Below are 20,391 nucleotides of genomic sequence, written 5' to 3'. Positions count from 1 at the left end.
CCTGTCTCTGGACTGTATAATCCCTACCTGGTCCTTAATTACCTGTCTCTGGACTGTCAAACCCCGACCTGCTCCTTAATGACCTGTCTCTGTACGTCTAACCCATTACCTACTCCTTAATGACCCGTCTCTGGACTGTCAAACCCCTACCTGCTCCTTAATGACATGTGTCTGTACTGTCTTACCCCCGTCTGCTCCTTAATTACCTTTCTCTGGAATGTCAAACCCCTACCTGCTCATTCAATGGAGCACTTTGTATAAAAGCATCTGCTAAATAACTAATTTGTCAAAATCAAAATTAGAAATAAATACTCTAGCCAACTTAAACATGAAGAAACTTCAAAATAAAGCCAGCAATTTCAAAATAAAAGCCTGTTCGAAGTTTTATTTAAAAACAAAGACTGAAACAATCGCCCCCCCCCCCCCAAACACACACACACACACACACACACACCCACCCCCCCACACAAACAAACACACACACACACACACACACACAAACGCACACACCGAGCATGGAGGAAGTTGCACTACTTCAGACAAGCCACTTCATGTTTAGTAGTTTGCACTGGGTTGGTCCACTGCAGGGTCACATGACCATACGCCGACAGTGCTGGGGGAGGCCCCCTGGGAGGAGGGGCCCTGGGGGAGGGCCCCTAGTTTGATGGCCCCTGGGAGGAGGGCCCCTGGCAAGTGGGCCCCTGGGTGGAGAGCCTGTGGGGGCCAGGCTTTGGGGAGGGCCCGTGGGTGGAGGGCCTATCGGGGGCGGGCCCCTAGGGGGAGGGCCCCTGGGAGCCAGGCTGGGGGAGGGCGGGGGTTGGGCCCCTGGTGTTCAGAGTCTGTCATGTTCGGTCTCTCCAGGTGACTCCAGCAGCACGATGAAAACTACCTTACTACCAATCCGCCTGTCCAATAGTCTCTCTCATAGCTCTCTCTCTCTATGTACACATCTACCTCACTCTACCACTCTCTCTCCTGTCTACCACTCAGAGTCTACCTCACTCTACCTCACTCTCTCTTCTGTCTACCACTCAGACTCTCTCTCTCTCTCTCTCTCTCCGTCTGTCTCTCCTTTCCACCACTCTCACACTCTCTCTCTCTCTCTCTCTCTCTCTCTCTCTACCTCTCTCTCTCAACCTCACTCACCACTTACTCTCTCTCTACCTCTCTCTCCTTCTCTCTACCTCTCTTTTCTCTCTCCCTCTCTCTCTCCTCAGGTACGCCTCCTCTTGGTTCCTCCGGGGCTCGCAGGGTGTGATGAAGACGATGACGAGGAGATGAGCTTCTCGGCTTGTCCTCGATTCCTCTTCCTCTTCTCTGCCTCCTTAACGCCGCCTCCTCCTCCTCCTCCTGCTCCTCCTCCCTCGCTCGGCCCCTTCTCTCTCTCCTTCTCCCTCTCTTTGTCTCTCTCTTTGTCACGGCTGCTCCCTCGCTCGCCCAACTTCACCGACGAGTTGCTGCCTGAGAGAGAGAGAGAGAGAGAGACAGAGAGACAGAGAGACAGAGAGACAGAGAGACAGCGAGAGAGAGAGAGAGAGAGAGAGAGAGAGAACGTATTATGGAACGTGTTTTTTGTTAAGTCCTTGAAGCCCATTTCTTAATGTTTGCTCTGGCGATAACTTGCCTTTACGTACCAATAAAGATTATTTTAATTGATAGAGATATACATTAATACTGTAGATCTAGGTCTCACTAGAGAGATGGGTGTAGGGCTCTCTCTTTAGAGCGATGGATGTAAGACTCTCTTTAGAAAGATGGGTGTTGGACTCTCCAGAGAGAGATGGGTGTAGTTCTCTCTAGGGAGATAGGTCTAAGGTGTAGGTTTCTCTTTAGAGAGATTGGTCTAGGTCTCTCTCTTTAGAGAGATGTGTGTGGGTCTCTCTCTGGAGAGATGTGTATGGGTCTCTCTGAGTGATGTGTGTAGCTCCATCTAGAGATTGGTGTAGGTCCCTCTAGAGAGATGGGTGTAGGTCTTACCTTCTTCATGAGTGGCAGGAGGTTCTCTCTCCATCTTAAACTCCTTCTTCTCCTCCTCACCCCCTCCCTTCCCTACACAAACATACACACTAATATTACAATATGTGGTAGACACAAGGTCAAAGATCATGCATAGCGAGTGTGTGTGGGAGACACAAGGTTGAAGGTCAAGCGGTGTATGTGTTCACCTTCTTTAACGTCCTGGATGATGTCATCAGGCAGAGAGAAGCTCTTCTCCGAGTTCGGAAAGGGAAGGATCTCCGACTCATGCTGCACACACACACACACACACACACACACACACACACACACACACACACACACACACACACACACACACACACACACACACACACACACACACACACACACACACACACACACACACAGAGAGAGAAAATGCATTCAAAGCTACGAAGACATTTTATTAAGATTAAGATTCAAACATTAGAAGAGACACATCTAGATAGACAAACACACACAAAGACACAGTTACACAAACAGAGAGACACACACACATTGACAAACGGAGACACAAACAGACACACCAGATTCAAAGAGTTCAGGGGCAGAGAGGCCATCTATCAAATGCCAATACAGGCTGCCTTTCAGAAAGAATGTGAGACTAATAGGCTGACAGACGGGTAGACAGACTGACGGACAGACAGGTAGACAGGCAGGCAGACCAGGGTCTGCATGTCATACAGACAGACAGGCAGACAGACGGACGTACAGACAGAGAGACAGGCAGCAGACGTAGCAGGACCTGCATGTCGTACAGACAGACAGATAGGCAAACAGACAGCAGATTGAGCAGGGCCTGAATGTCATACAGACAGACAGACAGACAGGCAGGCAGGCAGACAGACGGACGAACAGACAGACCAGGACCTGCATGTCGTACATGGTTCCCAGGTATGCAGACAGACAGGCAGACAGACAGGCAGCAGACGTACCAGGGCCTGCATGTCGTACATGGTTCCCAGGTGGTCCCAGATGACGGAGGAGGAGACCTGCCGGCCTATGTTCTGGCTGAACTTGTCCCGGATGCAGATCATGTGGAAGTGACGGTTCACCCCTGGAGAGACACACCCACACACACACACACACACACACACACACACACACACACACACACACACACACACACACACACAGAGCACAACACAAAAAACACACAACACAACACACACCCAGCACAAGACAGAGGAAAGACACGTTTAATGAGCAGTTAGGTAAGACTTGGTTAGGGTCAGGGTTAGTGCCTTGGTTAGCTCTACATCTTGGGTTAGCAGGGTTACGGTTAGTATCTGCGTTAGCTCTACATCTTGGGTTAGCAGGGTTAGGGTTAGTGTCTGGTTAGCTCTATGGCTAGAGGTTAGCAGGGGGTTAGGGTTAATAGGATTAGGGCTGGGGCTTAGTGTCAGGGTTCGGGTGAGTAGGATTGGTAAGGGTTAAGGGTTAGTGTCAAGGCTGGTTAAGGTTGGGGTTTAATGTCAGGGTTGGTGTTAGTGGGGTTGGAGGCAAGTGTCAGGGTTGGGGTTAGTAGGGTTTGAGGTTAGTGTCAGGGTTGGGGTTTAGTGTCAGGGTTGGAGGTAAGTGTCAGGATTGCGGTTAGTAGAGTTGGGGTTCAGTGTCAGGTTTGGGGGTCAATAGGGTTATCTCTCTGGTTGGGGTCAAGTGGCAGGGTCAGGGGTTAACTTGCTGTTGTTTATGTTTAGCCGGCTAGGTGGCTAACACACTTAGCTTCTGTCTCTGAGCTAATATCATCACACCCGAGTTGGCCTAGCAGCACTAATTTACCCCACGGCCCGCACGCCAGACCGGGTCTCACAGACGACCCGAGGCGGACTACAGGACCGCCCGGAGGACTCCCAGCTCCTGGCTAGCAATAAGGAGCTAGCTGTGTCTCCAGAGTATCAAGGTTTTGGCGTTCGGTCGTCTTACCTACGGGTTTGTGACCCAGCATGGCGTGGAAGAGGCACACCTCTACTTCATGGCTCCATACCACCGAGTCGTCGCCGGGAACTGAGCCCGTGTCTGGAGGTTTTTCGTCGGTCTGTCCTAAAGCTAAGTCTGCCTCCCCCATCTTTCACTGCTACTAGCGGCGAAGATGCACAACACAAAGAGGGTAGTTGGGATAGGGCACAGGGTCCGGGCGTACAGTAGGCGGGACCTTACTACATGACGAACCAATCAGTGATCAGAACGTAGAATTGCCTTAGTTTGGGGTTTGCTGGTAGCAGGGAGAAGTACCGCCTACCATACGTTCGGACCGTGGGATCCAATATCTACCCAGACTTCAACTCTCGAGTTTCCTGCAACATCACAGACGCCCCCTGCTGGTCCTGAAGCTTTATTGTAAAGAGGAATCATTCGTCATATCAACATTTGGTAGTTCAGTACCTTTAGTTTACGTATCCTGTATTTATTGAAAGGCTGCCGACGAGGCTGTACAGTGGACCTTAGCTTATGATAATCACATGTTCATGATGTTTTATGCAGTTTATTTCTCTATAAATGCGTGGGATCATGGAACAACGAAACCAAGATTGCATGTGGCGATTAAACACCAACCAAAACTTTATTCAAATAAAATAGTTCGTGCCGTTCACACGACACCCTGCACAGATACCACCTCACATGAATACAGGTACTAAATGTTTTTAAAATGATAAGCGGCTACTAAACTTCACCAGATGAACACAATGAGGATATCTCTTTTACTAATTGACATCAAATACAAAACTTTCCATAAAGCATTAACATCAAGCATCGTAACAAATTAAAGTTTCATACAACCAGGCAGATTACCGTGCGCCGGGACATTAGCTAATGTTCAAACGAAAAGGCTGCGTTCACAGGTCTGCACTCCGTACCATCCAGTCTCATTAAAGAGCAGCGACACTGGAACAGGCAGCGCCCCCTCTGGCGACACGACGCCAATTCACCTAAAAGCAGGGCCAGGTCGCCGGTACAGAAGGAACCGTCATGACCAGTTTGACAAGTTTGACCAGCGCCGTGCTCCCCATTAAGGTGGCTAGGCAGATAAACAGTTGATCAAGTTATCATCAATCAATACATTCCTCTATCAGACCCGTGGTCAGACTGATGGCGTCACCAGCGTCGATGTAAAGCTCAAGCTGAAGATCCTCACAGATCATTGGATGACAGGTCCTCCCTCAGAATCTCCTGCACCAATCAGCTTTGAGGACGGACAGAGGAGGTGAGAGGAAGCGGGGAGGCGGACAAGAACTTTAAGACGTTTGATTGAATCAGGGACTCTGCTCCACTGTACCACTGCTCTGGTCTCGTTCAGCTCAACCAGACCAGACGGTCAAACCCAAAGCACGGTGAGCTTCTGGGCCTGTCCTGTCGCTAACCTCGGGACAGCTAGGCTATGCTAAGCTGCTCCATGACTGTTGCCAGGTAACGGATGGAGCGGTACCTCAGTACAAAGCATTTGTGGTACCGCGATGAGAGCCTTAACATTCTGGCCAGGGAGAGAGGAGGAGGGGAGGAGGAGGAGGAGATGGACGTGGGAAGCTGCAGGCAGATAGGTCAGGACTGAAGTCAGTCATTCGGTCAATGTGTGCGTGTTCCCAGGGCTGGTGACACACAGGAAATTAGGAGGTTGGACTTCCTGTGTGCCCGCAGCCACCGGCTAGGGGCACAGGGTCTATATCCCACCAGCTGGGTTACCGTGACTACGGCCACAGCCAGAGAGTGACAGGTGGCCGTTTCCAAGACAACCAGACACTCAAATGCTTTGGCAACGGGAGCTTCACCCCTCCCCCTCCCCCTACCCCCCCCCCATGCAGAAAAAAAGGGAAAAGAGCAGGGGAGGAGGCGGGGCTGTGGGTGAAATGTGGTGGCGGCTGATTGGAGGAGTGGGTGGGGTATGTGGAGCAGCGGGCGATGCTATTGGTCCTTCTTCTCTGTCTCTGGTGCTTCGTCTTTAGAGCCCTCCTCCTCCTCCTCTGGGGGGGTCTCCTCGTACCTGGGGGGGGGGGGGGGGGAGAGATATGGACGGTATAAATACACAGAAATATAGATATATAGAATATGTATTTCTACAAATGCTTTGTGTTGGAGAAAGGGCTTCCAGAGGGGTTGAAGGTCACTGAGGGTCAGGGGTTCATCCCTATGACCTCCCCGTACAGGCAGCCCTCAGGAAGACCAAGCCGCTGATGAGATGATGAGATGATGGGATGGCGCTCGACCTGTGATGTCATCGTCGTGGGCTGACCGCTCATACACCCCCGCTAGCCTCATTCGCCTGCCGAGCGCACCTGATTGGCTGCCTGCTGAGCGTACCTGATTGGCTGCCTGCTTAGCCCACCTGATTGTCTGCCTGCTGAGTGCACCTGATTGGCTGCCTGCCGAGTGCATCCGATTGGCTGCCTGCTTAGCCCACTTGAATGGCTGCCTGCTGTGCCCACTTGAATGGCTACCGGCTGAGTTGTAAATCTGGTTCTAGTGGATGGTTTTATTAAAGAGGGAGGGAGGGAGGGAGGGAGGGAGGGAGGGGGGGAGATGAAATGAGAGATGGAGAGGGAGCTGGACGGAGCTGAAGAGGGACGTTCTGGGGGGCTTGTTACCTGCCCAGGTAAGACAGGAGGGAGAAAGAAGTCTCTACACGGAGGTGGGCTGTAACCGCCGGCGACGGGGGGAGGAGCTTGTCGCCATAGCGACGGCATCCATGGAGCTAGCCAAGCTGGCGGGAGAACCACTGACAGTTGGAAAGGAAGTGAGGCGGGGCGAGCTAGGGATGAATTCCTCTGGAGACTCAAAGCTAACGAGAGAGAGAGAGAGAGAGAGACAGAGCCAGAGAGACAGAGCCAGAGCGAGAGACAGAGCCATAGCGAGAGAGAGAGCCAGAGCCACAAGGAGGAAGAGAGAGCATAGAGAAGATTGAGAAGAAGATGAGGAGAAAGCCAATACATCTAATGTCACCTATAAGAGTGAAGACGTGTGTGAGTAATGGGAGAGAGAGTGAGTGAGTGAGTGAGTGAGTGAGTGAGTGAGTGAGTGAGTGAGTGAGTGAGTGAGTGAGTGAGTGAGTGAGTGAGTGAGTGAGTGAGTGAGTGAGTGAGTGAGTGAGTGAGTGAGTGAGTGAGTGAGTGAGTGAGTGAGTGAGTGAGTGAGTGAGTGAGTGAGTGAGTGAGTGAGTGAGTGAGTGAGTGAGTGAGTGAGTGAGTGAGTGAGTGAGAGAGAGAGAGAGATGAGGGGGCTGAGTGATGGCCGACAGAGTAAAGAGGAGCGGAAGTTATGAGTTTCTGTCCAATGAGAGCCAATCAGAGATCATCACAGCTCGGATGTGGGAGGATGAAGGCTGAGGAAGATACAATGAGGTCCATATGGGGTGGGGGAGGGGGGGATGATGGTCAGACAGACAGACAGACAGACAGACAATCATAGACAGATGACGGACAGACTGACAGATAGACGCTTTGACAGAGAGAGAGAGACATACAGATCGATTGACAGACTAACATTCAGACAGACAGACAGACTGATTGACAGATGCAGCGGATGCGGGCGCTTAACCCACCTGAACATCTCTGTGACCTCTCCTTTGATCAGCGCCACGAGGACCGGGAAACCGATGCAGGCTGGCACCAGGTATAGCAGAGCAGGCTGGAGAGACAGACAGGTTACTGTGAGAGACAGACGGGTTAACCAGACAGACCGGTAGAGAGACAGACGGGTGCGGGTACCTGTGCGTGTTTGAAGGTGTGCATGATGAAGATGGTCAGTCCCAGGCCGAAGATGTAGGCCAGGAAGCTAGCGTAGAAATACGTCCTGCTGTTCTTCTTCAGACTGGAGAGAGAGAGAGAGACAGGTTAACAACACACAGATGAGAGAGAGAGAGAACATGAAAGAGAGACACCACAGAGACAGAGAGTGTGAGACCTGATGTCGAAGCGCAGCAGCAGAGCGATGAAGATGCCAGGGATGACGATGTCTCCAAGACCCAACATGGCGAAGTTACTGGCATCCATCCCTCTCTCCAGCAGGTCCTGGGGGAATACCACTGGTGGAGAACAGGGAACAGATGGACCAACATTATGGACCAGAGATAGAGAACATGGACCAGAGAGAGAGAACATGGACCAGAGATAGAGAACATGGACCAGAGATAGAGAACATTATGGACCAGAGAGTGAGAACATTATGGACCAGAGAGTGAGAACATGATGGACCAGAGATAGAGAACATGGACCAGAGAGTGAGAACATTATGGACCAGAGAGTGAGAACATTATGGACCAGAGAGTGAGAACATGGACCAGAGAGTGAGAACATTATGGACCAGAGAGTGAGAACATGGACCAGAGATAGAGAACATTATGGACCAGAGAGTGAGAACATGGACCAGAGAGTGAGAACATGGACCAGAGATAGAGAACATGGACCAGAGATAGAGAACATTATGGACCAGAGATAGAGAACATTATGGACCAGAGATAGAGAACATTATGGACCAGAGATAGAGAACATTATGGACCAGAGAGTGAGAACATGGACCAGAGATAGAGAACATGGACCAGAGATAGAGAACATTATGGACCAGAGAGTGAGAACATGGACCAGAGATAGAGAACATTATGGACCAGAGAGTGAGAACATGGACCAGAGATTGAGAACATGGACCAGAGAGTGAGAACATGGGCCAGAGAGTGAGAACATGGACCAGAGATAGAGAACATGGAATAGAGGAAAAAGGTGAGAACATGGACCAGAGGACAGAGATGGAGAACATGGACCAGAGATTGAGAACATGGACCAGAGTGAGAACATGGAGAGAGTGAGAACATGGACCAGAGTGAGAACATTGACCAGAGGACAGAGAGTGAGAACATGGACAGAGAGTGATAACATGGACAGAGAGTGATAACATGGACAGAGAGTGATAACATGGACAGGGAGTAAGAACATGGACCAGAGAGTGAGAACAGGTTCCCTTGTGAGCAGAGAGAGAACATAAAACACCAAGTTAATCTTAAAAAAAAACATCAACTACACTTACGTTTGATTGGCGCCTCAAAGGACCTGGCAACGGTAACCATGACGTTGGTTCCAAACACCTGGAGACAGCGGAAAGAATCAGAGCAGGTCGCGCCACACTCCCATCCTGTTGAGGCTAGCAGCCCTACCTAGGCGTGTGATTGGCCGATTGGGTGAATGACTGCGTGTGAGTGTGTGTTGGGGGGGGGGGGGGGGTTCTCACCCAGAAGACGTCGTACACAAACAGCCCCCCCAGCAAGATGCAGCCGGTGCAGACGTTGTTCAGGTGCAGGAGCTCCACGCCGTTCAGAGCGAACGCCAAACCAAACAGGTTGTTGGCCACCCAGTGCTGTGAGGTCACAAACACAACAGGTCACTGGTGGCCCAGTACTGTGAGGTCACAAACACAACAGAACACTGGTGGCCCAGTGTTGGGACGTCACAAACACGGCCACAGGTGACCGGCTCGTGAGGACCAGGAGGTTGGGCTGCGGCGAGGACTTCAAGTGTGCGTTGGGAACAGGTGTGTGCGCGCAGGGGAAACTTACCTTTTTGAGCACGTACCAGACGCCGACCACGCCCCCAATCACCAAACACACCAGGTCCTTGGTGTCAAACTCATAGTTCACTACCTCTGTGAACACACAAACACACACACACGTATTGATGTGGTGTGTGACGGGGTCGACGGGATGTAGTGACGTGATGGTGGTGACGTGATGGTGGTGACTGGATGGTGGTGACGGGATGGTGGTGACGGGATGGTGGTGACGGGATGGTGGTGACGGGATGGTGGTGACGGGATGGTGGTGACGTGATGGTAGTAATGCAGTCATGTGATGTAGTGATAGAATTGAACTCATGAGAAGTGATGGCAATGATGTAGTGATCTGATTGCAGTGACGCGATGGGGGTGATTTGATGGTGTTGATGTGATGGGGGTGATGTGAGGTCCTTACCCTCCTTGGCCTCCCCAGAGCCCTGGGTGAAGAGCAGCTGGTACTGCTTGATGGGTATAGAGGCGGGGAACACCTTGGCCATCAGGGGGCTGGAGGAGACAGGTACTACGTCAGCTACCACATCAGGTACTGGGTATTACCTCGGCATGTGTGTGTACAATGTGTGTGTAGTGTGTGATACCTCAGTGTGTGAGCCAGGGCCAGGATCCCCAGGACGAAGAAGTACATGGAGAGAAGGAGGTTGATGTACTCCTGACTGAACACCTAAAGCACAAAACCCGGGCTGTCAGTACTACTGCTATTACCATTAGTAGTATTATTACTATAACCATTCAGCATTACCATAACTAGTACTATAATCAGTTATATTAGGATTACTATCACTATTAGTAGTTATATTACTAGCACTACTAGGATTACTATTTCTACTAGTATTACACTATGGACGTTAATTTAAAGGTCCCATGACATGCCACCAGGTGTGGCGAGGTTAGCCGGTACAAGCCGTTTTGAAAATCTGCCCCTCATGACATCACAGGTTAATCACACCACACCTGGTGGCATGTCATGGGACCTTTAATCCAGAGGGGGGCGGAGGTCTCTCCTCTACCAATCGATAGGTTGTAGAGCGAGTCAAACTCAGTCAACCACCAGACCACGCCCCCCCTGCGGTAACCGGGGATACCGCTGGTGGAGGAGCCTACCTTGAAGAACAGGTAGAGTCCGAACAGCGTGCAGCTGGCGATGATGGGGAAGCGCGCCGCGTCTCTGCCGGTGATGGTCTCGGGCATGTCAGACGAGTTCTGCAGAGAGAGGCTGTCAGTCACCTTACACACACACAGTGTGTGTGTGTGTGTGTGTGTGTGTGTGTGTGTGCTCCCTGCCTCCCGGGGATGAATCGAGGTCAAACAATGAGGAGGAAGAAGAAAGTGGAGAATTGAGAGTATGAAGGAGAGAGCAGTGAGGAGGAGAGAGCAGCAAGGAGGAGAAAGCAGCGAGGAGAGGAGGAAGAGGCCACTCAACACTAAGCTGTGTGGGTTGAGTGTGCGCTGGAGTTGTGTGAATGCTTTGTGTGTGTTCAGTTTCTAGATGTGTGTTCATCCAGCCTCCAGTACTCACTCTGTACCCAGAATCACTCCCACCCTCGCCAAGCACCTATAGAACCACAGACAGACGGCCAGCCACAGGAGAGACAGACAGGAGATACAGACAGAAGACAGACAGACAGGTGGAGGACAGACGGGCGGAGGACAGACGTGTGTGTGGAGAAACAGAGAACAAAGGGATCAGGAGGAGCAGAGGAAGGAGGAGGAGTCACCTGGTTAGCAGGTGGACGGGCTCCGCCCACCTGCCACCAGCTGCTGTGTGATTGGTTAGTTCCATCAGCTGCTCTGTGATTGGGTAGTGCTATCTGGTGCTCTGTGATTGGGTAGTGCTATCTGCTGCTCTGTGATTGGGAAGTTATATCCAGTGTCTGCTGCTGTGTGATTGGGTAATTCTATCAGCTGCTGTGTGATTGGGTAGTTCCATCAACTGCTGTGTGATTGGGTAGTTCTCTCCGGTGCTGTGTGATTGGTAGTACTATCCAGTATCCACTGCTGTGTGATTGGTTAGATAGTTATATCCAGTATTCACTGCTGTCGGATGTCTTTGTTCTATACCATTCAAATCATATTGAACAACGAATGATGTCATCAGAGTGGACAGAAAGAAACAAGCAGTGAGGGTATTTCCCATAATGCAGTGCTCCCAGAGAATGCTATAGAGTGGATCAGTAGTTACCATGGTGGTCCTAATAATATATTCAGCCTTTAGCAGAATCTTTTATCACACTTTCAGAGATACAGACAGGTCATCAAGGAGCAGGTAGGAGTTACAGTACAGAGACAGGTCATCAAGGAGCAGGTAGGGGTTAGACAGTACAGAGACAGGTCATTAAGGAGCAGGTAGGGGTTACAGTACAGAGACAGGTCATCAAGGAGCAGGTAGGGGTTACAGTACAGAGACAGGTCATCAAGGAGCAGGTAGGGGTTAGACAGTACAGAGACAGGTCATTAAGGAGCAGGTAGGGGTTAGACGGTACAGCGACAGGTCATTAAGGAGCAGGTAGGGTTAGACGGTACAGAGACAGGTCATTAAGGAGCAGGTAGGGTTAGACGGTACAGAGACAGGTCATTAAGGAGCAGGTAGGGTTAGGCGGTACAGAGACAGGTCATTAATGATCAGGTAGGGGTCAGGGGTCATCTTGCTCTAGGAGGCCTGCAGGTAGACTGAGGACTTTGGGGTCAAACCGAGAACTTTTCAGCTGTGAATCAACATCTAGATGATCCTGGTCTCACTCAATTTAGTAATTGACCAAACCTCTTCTGGTCTTAAACAGTATTACTAAACCTTGTTGTTTGTGGTGATACAGTTCAAAAGTCGGTTTCATTTGTGTTAATCTAGGACTACCATGTTGGTCAAGCTACTTAAATCAACCACCCGTCGAGTCTCTCTACTTCAGTATACAGTTTCCTGGTATTTGTACATGAACTTGTGAGACACGTTATCAAGGTACAGTTCCTGAGGCACCACAAGTCAATGTGGGGATTTCCCCTGCAGGCTTAACTTACAGCAGAGATAGTACACGTCTCTATGATCCACACTAACATCTGACTCCATATCACCACAAACACCTGTCTTCATATCACAACCACTAACATCTGTCTCCATATCACCAACACTAACTCCATATCGATAACATCTGCCTCCATATCAACACGAACATCTGACTCAATATCCCCACTAAGATATGACTCCATATCCCCACTAACATCTGACTCCAAATCCCCACTAAAGTATGTTTGTCTGGTGGGTCCAGCTGTTCATCAAACGACCCTTTTCCGATTCAGACCTCAACAAAACCATTTCCGGGTGAACTTAGTCCCCACTAACATCGGTTTGCCTGGTAGGTCCAGCTGTTCAACATTCGACCCGTGTCCAATTCAGACGTCAACAAAGCCATATCCGGGAGAACTAAGTCACAAACAGATTAAATTCCACTCAGTTCATTGTCAACTACGTTCCCCTCGACCTGAGGAGCGCATCAGAATAGTTGAACAACAAAACACCGCCAGCTGTTATCCAGTAGAACCACACAGGCCATGATGAGAGACCCGACCCTAGACCACTGGATCCTGGAGGGGGGGAACGGACCCTAGACCACTGGATCCTTGGGGCGACCCGACCCTGGACCACTAGATCCCGGGGATGGGGGGTACCTTGGACTTGGAGCAGGTGACGGACCGCAGGGCCCCAAAGAAGATGGGCAGCAGGGCCATGAACAGCAGGCTCCCGTACGCCAGCGCTGTTCCCTCCGGTGTCGCCACGAACTTCGCCGCCGTCGCATTCAGAACGTCGGTCCCGTTGAGCTCCGCGTCGGGCGAGAGCCCCGGTATCGGGACAGAGGCATCGGGGGGCGGCACAGACCCCTGGTCCACGTCAGCCATCTTCACAGGATTCAGTCGAGCGGCGCTACAGGAGACAGAGGCTGGTTCGTGTGCTGTCGTCCAGTAAGGCCACGTTTGCTAAAGCTGGAGGAGCCGAGCGACTTCCTCGTTGGTTCTCCGGTTTGTTCAGAGGAACTACGCGGAAGCACCGGCGACTCACTTCCGCCCCCTGGTGGCTGAGTCAAGAAGAGTTGAGATGGAGCTCATTGAGGCATTTAAACAATTGTATAAAATAATATAAATGAATTTCAAAACAACCACATACAATCACGGAAGACAGCAAGAACAATTTCAGAGACAATTATACATTTGAACTAGTTTATTATTAATTCTGCATTATACTAACTCTAGACCCAGGAGGAAAATAAACGTATGACTCTGTTGTATGAAGATAGGGTTGAGGTGTGATCACGAAACAAAAGTGTTTGTGTGTGTGTGTGTGTGTGTGTGTGTGTGTGTGTGTGTGTGTGTGTGTGTGTGTGTGTATTTTAACATGTCAATAATATTACTCATACTTTTTGAATGTGTTAAAATAATCTTTATTCTTTATTATTCAGGCATAGAAAGAATGACATTCAAAATATTTACATTGTCTGTGCAGTATGACATATAAATGATATTAAAAAAAGTACTTTAAATCATGGCAGACAACCAGAGCTTTCAAAACAATCAATTATCAATAATAATATTACAAAAGCGTATAATAAAAATAATCAAGACAAAGATTATAAAACAGATTTATCGGTTTGGTTGTCATTGAACTTTCAGAACTTTACAGATAAGGGGGGATGAGACAAGAAGACCAAGAATATATTAATAAAGTTTTCATTATCATCTTCTCAGAAAAATATAACAGTGACATTACTGTTACATGGTGATTGGCTGTTTAAATCCTAGAAGAGAATAGATGTTGATGGTCCAGTAATGTTCACTCCCGGCCAGGCTCCAGAAGCAATCCAACGATCACAGAGCAGCCAGGCCGGACAAGAGGAAGGCAGAGAGGCTCAGCAGGATGAGGAGGGGTGTGGCCTGAGGTAGGTGGGTGGAGCTTTTAAGCTCCACCTCTATGGGGAAGTGTTCGCTTATGTGCATGGCCTGTCAGACAAAAGCAACAGATCCCAGTCAGAGGAGTAAGGGGGAGCGAGGGAGGGGGAAGGGGGGGGGTGGAGGAGGAGGAGGGAGACGAGAACAATGTAACAGATTGTAGAAGACATCAAGCGAGTGAGACGGGTTGGATATATTATTTATATATATATATATATAATACACAGCAACCCAGCTGTCAGTATCATGCCAATAAAGCCACTTGGCCCTTGAGAGAGTGAGTGAGGTTACCTACCTCCATCTTCTTGATCTGGTAGGTCTTAGCGTAGTTGAAGACCGAAGCAGTCCCCGGCTCCACCTGCTTCAGGAACGACTTACCATGCACCACAAACCTAACACACACACACACAAACAATGAAATGACAACAATAAACACTACCTTACTAACCTAGAGACACTAACCACCTGTACTATCGCCAAGTTATCTACAAACCTATCGTAGGCACAGTCTGTGGTGTCAGTGGTTGTTGTGTCAACGTGGTCACCGATCAGCCAATAGAAACCCTTCTTTGTGAAGAGGCGGATCTCTTTCTTCTTGGGCCGGGTCATGTGACTGCAGCCAGCGTTGAAGTTCCCCAGGAACATCACCGCCTAAAACAAACACACACACACACACACACACACACACACACACACACACACACACACACACACACACACACACACACACACACACACACACACACACACACACACACACACACACACACACACACACACACACACACACACGTCATTCAGGAAGTGGTCATGCAGAGAAGTGCATGCTGGGAGATGGTCTGCGAGCCCTCACCTCGGTTTTCCACCTCTTGCTGATGTCCGTGAAGACGTCGTAGAGCTGATCCATCTCCTGCACCGCCCGGCTCGGCAACGTGTTCACCGCCACCAGCACAAAGTCCCCCACGCCTGGGGGTAAAGGGCCGTGCTATATTAGTGACCACCAGGGGGCAGCAGAGCCTCCAGACCACAGCAGAGCGCTGGGAGCCAGAGAACAGAGGTGTTGGATGGCAGGATGAGGTGAGCTAAAAGACTCAAAATACACCAGTTCAGAGTTCGACTAGACTCTGCATAGCCATTGAGTCCCCCCCTCCCACTATTATATGTTCTTCGTCCTGGCCCTTAATTTACACATTTACTGTATGTTGTATTTATTTTCAGCACTTAATTGTAAAGCTATCACTGCTGTATACGAGGAATGGGTTAGCCTAGCGATTGTTACTACTTGCACTTGGTTCTATGAATATCTTCACTGTACCGACAGAGATATATTGTTTCACTTCTAGTGACAAATGTAATTACTGTAAGTCGCCTTGGATAAAAGCGTCTGCTAGGTCATCAAGGAGCAGGTAGGGGTTAGACAGTATGCAAATGTCAATGAGCTCACTTGTTTGGCTGCTCTTAAACCGAACCATAAACGGAGGCCGGGCGAAGCCCTTCCCCTCGTACTGGTGACGGTCGCTCACACTGACGATTTCCTTCCTGAGGGCAGGAGCTTACCGTCAGTATCAGCCTTACTGTCAATCAAATGATTAGTGCATAGTCAAAGGTTATAATCATTAGTTAGTTAGTTGGTCTTACTAGTAAATTGTTTCATCTTGTAATGTTAGTATAAAAGTTAGGGTTAAAGTTAGAATAATAGTTATGGTTATAGTTAGTTTTCTTGGTTACTAATTTGTAGAGGTGCATGTCGTTGAGTTAGTATAATAGTTATGGTTATAGTTAGTATAATAGTTATAGTTGGTTAGTAGTTGACTAACCTGTAGAGGAAGACGTATTCCTGCATGTCATTTGGATTGGCTCCAAGGCTTCGGCTGGCTACCGTCTGGTACTGGTGGTCGTAACTATACCAAAGGAAAACATCTTGATTAGATTTATACCCAGTACACTCAACTCATAGCAGAGGGTTGTGTCCGAGGAGAGAGGAGAAAGGTGACCTGTGTTTCACAGAGGAGAGAGGTACAGATGACCGGAGTGTCAGAAGAGAGAGGTACAGTTGGCCTGTGTGTCAGAAGATAGGATACAGATGACCATCATCCGCTCATTCACTCATGATCAAGATAATGATGAACGACGCCCAGTCATTATTAGCCAGCGGGTAAAGTTTTGGAAAGAAGAGGTTGAACTGGGAGGCTCCCAGTAGCCAGGACAGCCACTACCAACACACCTCAATGATGCAAGGCGATGTCACTTCCTGTCAAGCACCAGAAAGTGACAGACATTTTCATGGTGAGGCTTGGTGTCACTGTTGCAGTATTTCAAACCACCCAAAGACAGCCTGAAACTAACCAATTAAGGGACAGTTGTGGGTAAGAAGCAAGCAGCTCATTGGGCGTCTCCTGAGATGCTCATTGAATTGTCCACAGCCAAGTTATGATTGGGGTTAGGGAGTAATTGTGGATAGGGGAGGATTCGGGATAGGGAGTGGTTGGGGTTAGGGGGTGATCGGGGTTAAGGGGTGGGGTGCCTACCTGTCATTGTCCCTGTAGGGAGAAGGCACAGTGTTAAAACCATAGTGACACCCGTCGTCGTGGAAACACCGCTGAGGCCTTATACATATGTTCTACTGCCGGTAGCTCAGTATAGAGGAAGGCACCGATGCTGCATGGTTTGGGGTTTTACTCCCTGTGTAGCCCAGTAGATAGAGCAAGGCGCTAACACCGCGGGGTTTGGGGTTCAACTCCCTGTGAAGCCCAGTAGGCAGAGCAAGGCACCACTGCTGCAGGGTTCGGGGTTCTACTCCTTTGATACAGTACCTGTTCAGCTTGGTCACAAGGTGCTTCATGACGGAACCGTTTGGATCATTCACGCCCTGCAGCAGACAGACGTCACAACGAGACACCACCTGCAGACAGACAGGTGGAGAGACAGACAGGTATCACAACGAGACACCACCTGCAGACCGACAGGTGGAGAGAGAGACAGGTATCACAACGAGACACCACCTGCAGACAGACAGGTGGAGAGACAGACAGGTATCACAACGAGACACCACCTGCAGACAGACAGGTAGAGATAAACAGAAAGAGAGACAGACAGAAAGAGAGACACACAGGTAGAGACAGATATGTAGAGAAATAGGCAGGCAGAGACATAGACAGGTACAGAGATATAAAGTTAGAGAGGAAGACAGGCAGATACAAAGAAAGATAAACAGAGATAGAGAGACAGCTGGACAACTCAACAAACAGCCCAACAATGTGTATGTGTATGCGTGTTTGTGTATGCGCGTGTCCTACCCGTTTCAGTGTATACATGACTCTCTTATTGGCTGCCTTGGTGCTATTCAGGCTCTGCAGTTTGAAGGAACAGATCTTGAACCCTGTACTCCGACCCCACCAGCCGAGGAGCAGGACGAGGAGCAGGGCACGCGGAAAGGAACAGCACCACCTCATTGTCCAACTGAGGGGGGGATTAAACCTCATCGTGACGATGCATTCAATGATAGAACAAATACTGTTACACCAGGGGCAGGCCATGACCTGTCTCTGTACTGTCTGACCCCTACCTGCTCCTTAATGACCTGTCTCTGTACTGTCTAACCCATACCTGCTCCTTAATGACCTGTCTCTGTACTGTCTATCCCCTACCTGCTCCTTAATGACCTGTCTCTGTACTGTCTAACGCCTACCTGCTCCTTAATGACCTGTCTCTGTACTGTCTATCCCCTACCTGCTCCTTAATGACCTGTCTCTGTACTGTCTAACCTCTACCTGCTCCTTAATGAGCTGTCTCTATTCTGTCTAACCCCTACCAGCTCCTCAATTACTTTTCTCTGTACTGTCTATCCCGTTCCAGACAGAAATGGTTACGAGATAATAACTCAGAGATCACAGCGGGTTAGTGTCTGGCGATCGACATGTCTGCACCTTTCGCTAAATGCTTTTCTTCTATGTCTTAATGTGGTAGTCCTTGGTTTACATGCATGCTCTTTTAGCCAGACTTTGAGCTAGCTACCCAGCTATTTAGCTACCCTGTCAGTAGCTACTCAGCCATCTAGCCAGTTAGCGTTAGTGTTGGGGCCCCTCCCAACCCTGAGGGAGTGAGACCGGTCTAGCGACACCAGGGCTACAGCTAATCCATCAGGGCTACAGCTAAACACTCAGGGATAAAGACAGTCAGTAAGACGGTACATGCCAATGCTCTGCCTTTATAAAGGAGCTCTTCCAAGCAGTGGCCTCTCAAAGCCCTCTACAACTGTAACCAATCCGCCCCTTCTACACACCTCCACGCGGTCAGAGATGCAGGGACAGCCAGCTCATGGGGATCAGGTGTTCAGCTCAGTGGCACCTCCACATTTAACTAGGAGGAGCCGGGGATCGAACAAGCAACCTACCGCTGTAGCTCGTGAGCCAGAGCCAGAGATCACTTCCTGTCTGTTGTGACAGTTAGACGGATCATTCCAGACGTACCCGTAAGCAGGGCCACTCGCCCCCTCGGGAGAGCAGAGACACACCCACTTATAGACCGACTTTAACCACAACCATGGGATTCACCCCAGAACACCATGGGATTCACCCCAGATCACCATGGGATTCACCCCAGATCACCATGGGATTCACCCCAGATCACCATGGGATTCACCCCAGAACACCATGGGATTCACCCCAGAACACCATGGAAATCAACCCAGAACAACCATGTGATTCAACACAGAACAACCATGTGATTCACCACAGAACAACCATGTGATTCACCACAGAACAACCATGTGATTCACCACAGAACACCATGGAATTCACTTGAATCCAAAAAAGAATTTTGCGGAACATTACAACTAACATATATTGTCATAGTCTTCTGTCTTGTACCCCAGACTGCGCTCTCTCTCTCTCTCACACACACACACACACACACACACACACACACACACACACACACACACACACACACACACACACACACACACACACACACACACACACACACACACACACACACACACACACACAAATGACAACACTAAACACTACCCTACTAACCGAGAGGCACTAACCACCTGTACGCACCGAGGGACAATAACCACCTGTACTAACCTAGAGACACCAACCACCTGTACTAACCTAGAGACACTAAGCACCTGTACTAACCTAGAGACACTAACCACCTGTACACAGTAACACCTAGCCAGTGCCGTCTCGCTTGCTGTTTGTTTTCTTACCTTCTCAAATCAGGTTGTGGCTACTGTACTGTGCGTCTCACTGCTTCTCAGTAGTCTGCCAAGTGTTTCAGGGTGTAGGCCTGTGGGGTCAAATTACAGCCTACTCTTCCGGTTTAAGCGCCGCCCCCTTCCTAACAATCCCAAGGTGGTGAGACCGGTTAGGGATCGTTAGGAAGGGGGCGGCGCTCAATATTATCCGTCTGCGGCCTGCAAGACGGAGGCGTGACTTGTAATAGTAGTAACTTGTAGTAGGAGGCGTGTCTGGTACTTTTCTAAATCGCGGAAGTGATCTGTATGTAGCCATAATATGTCCATGCATGTAGCAGTGGTGCGCGGGTACATAAATGACCGCAACTCGGACCTCAAAAATTAGGCCTTATATACAAATAATGCACCTGACCCGCTCATTTAAAAATATGCTCATATGCATTTAAGAAAAGAATTTACAGATTAGACACGCCTCCTCCTACTACAAGTTACGCCTACTACAAGTTACGCCTCTGGCCTCGGTCTTGCAGGACGCAGACAGACCCTACTCCCACGCCCACTCCATAGGAGCAGAGCTTGTTATTGGTTGAGCCGTTGGTGTCTCGCTGGATGAGGAGTTGCGGCTTTTAGGAACAAAACGTGATGTTAATAGAAGATTAAGAGGTTCATGAAGTGATATGTGTGTCTAGCCATGTCATTCATGTTCA

General features: G+C 49.5%; 3 protein-coding genes across 4 annotated transcripts; all 3 read right to left on the bottom strand.

Moving 5' to 3' along the window:
* Positions 1–442: 442 nt before the first annotated feature.
* Positions 443–4,111, bottom strand: mrgbp (MRG/MORF4L binding protein). The gene is made up of 5 exons (XM_056601735.1): positions 3,925–4,111; positions 2,934–3,055; positions 2,166–2,247; positions 1,978–2,049; positions 443–1,461 (listed from the first exon to the last, which is right to left on the bottom strand). The coding sequence occupies exons 1-5, from the start codon at positions 4,064–4,066 to the stop codon at positions 1,214–1,216; spliced, it is 666 nt and encodes a 221-aa protein (XP_056457710.1). The 5' UTR covers positions 4,067–4,111; the 3' UTR covers positions 443–1,213.
* Positions 4,112–4,347: 236 nt separating this feature from the next.
* hm13 (histocompatibility (minor) 13) lies at positions 4,348–13,568 on the bottom strand. Its single transcript, XM_056595709.1, has 11 exons — positions 13,207–13,568; positions 10,651–10,749; positions 10,128–10,210; positions 9,947–10,035; positions 9,536–9,621; positions 9,211–9,336; positions 9,010–9,067; positions 7,894–8,014; positions 7,698–7,800; positions 7,532–7,617; positions 4,348–5,977 (listed from the first exon to the last, which is right to left on the bottom strand). The coding sequence occupies exons 1-11, from the start codon at positions 13,432–13,434 to the stop codon at positions 5,899–5,901; spliced, it is 1,158 nt and encodes a 385-aa protein (XP_056451684.1). The 5' UTR covers positions 13,435–13,568; the 3' UTR covers positions 4,348–5,898.
* A 389-nt stretch (positions 13,569–13,957) lies between these two features.
* On the bottom strand, positions 13,958–19,805 carry LOC130386701 (deoxyribonuclease gamma-like). Of its 2 annotated transcripts, XM_056595717.1 has the most exons (10): positions 19,697–19,795; positions 17,775–17,937; positions 17,292–17,380; positions 17,007–17,018; positions 16,296–16,379; positions 15,923–16,017; positions 15,332–15,444; positions 14,972–15,129; positions 14,774–14,870; positions 13,958–14,529 (listed from the first exon to the last, which is right to left on the bottom strand). In XM_056595717.1, exons 2-10 carry the CDS (start codon positions 17,928–17,930, stop codon positions 14,398–14,400), a joined length of 936 nt encoding a protein of 311 aa, XP_056451692.1. In that variant the 5' UTR covers positions 17,931–17,937; positions 19,697–19,795; the 3' UTR covers positions 13,958–14,397. The 2 variants fall into 2 exon arrangements, with proteins under 2 accessions (XP_056451692.1, XP_056451698.1); XM_056595723.1 differs by lacking the exon at positions 17,007–17,018 and having other exon boundaries at positions 19,697–19,805.
* Between the last annotated feature and the right edge of the window lie 586 nt (positions 19,806–20,391).

The sequence above is a fragment of the Gadus chalcogrammus genome, chromosome 1, assembly GCF_026213295.1.
Source record: "Gadus chalcogrammus isolate NIFS_2021 chromosome 1, NIFS_Gcha_1.0, whole genome shotgun sequence".
Taxonomy (NCBI): Eukaryota; Metazoa; Chordata; class Actinopteri; order Gadiformes; family Gadidae; genus Gadus; species Gadus chalcogrammus.
This window is presented reverse-complemented; position numbering and strand designations above follow the sequence as displayed.

Excerpts from the sequence above, each read along its gene's own strand:
- mrgbp (XM_056601735.1), bottom strand. The coding sequence starts at position 4,066 with ATGGGGGAGGCAGACTTAGCTTTAGGACAGACCGACGAAAAACCTCCA. Across the intron at positions 2,050-2,165 it reads CATCCAGGACGTTAAAGAAG|GGAAGGGAGGGGGTGAGGAG; the intron begins GTGAACACATAC and ends ATGTTTGTGTAG. Across the intron at positions 1,462-1,977 it reads TCCTGCCACTCATGAAGAAG|GCAGCAACTCGTCGGTGAAG; the intron begins GTAAGACCTACA and ends TCTCTCTCTCAG.
- hm13 (XM_056595709.1), bottom strand. The coding sequence starts at position 13,434 with ATGGCTGACGTGGACCAGGGGTCTGTGCCGCCCCCCGATGCCTCTGTC. Across the intron at positions 10,750-13,206 it reads TCACCTGCTCCAAGTCCAAG|AACTCGTCTGACATGCCCGA; the intron begins GTACCCCCCATC and ends CTCTCTCTGCAG. Across the intron at positions 7,801-7,893 it reads CTGCTGCGCTTCGACATCAG|TCTGAAGAAGAACAGCAGGA; the intron begins GTCTCACACTCT and ends CTCTCTCTCCAG.
- LOC130386701 (XM_056595717.1), bottom strand. The coding sequence starts at position 17,930 with ATGAGGTGGTGCTGTTCCTTTCCGCGTGCCCTGCTCCTCGTCCTGCTC. Across the intron at positions 17,381-17,774 it reads TCATGTATACACTGAAACGG|GTGGTGTCTCGTTGTGACGT; the intron begins GTAGGACACGCG and ends GTCTGTCTGCAG. Across the intron at positions 14,530-14,773 it reads ACCAGATCAAGAAGATGGAG|GCCATGCACATAAGCGAACA; the intron begins GTAGGTAACCTC and ends TTTGTCTGACAG.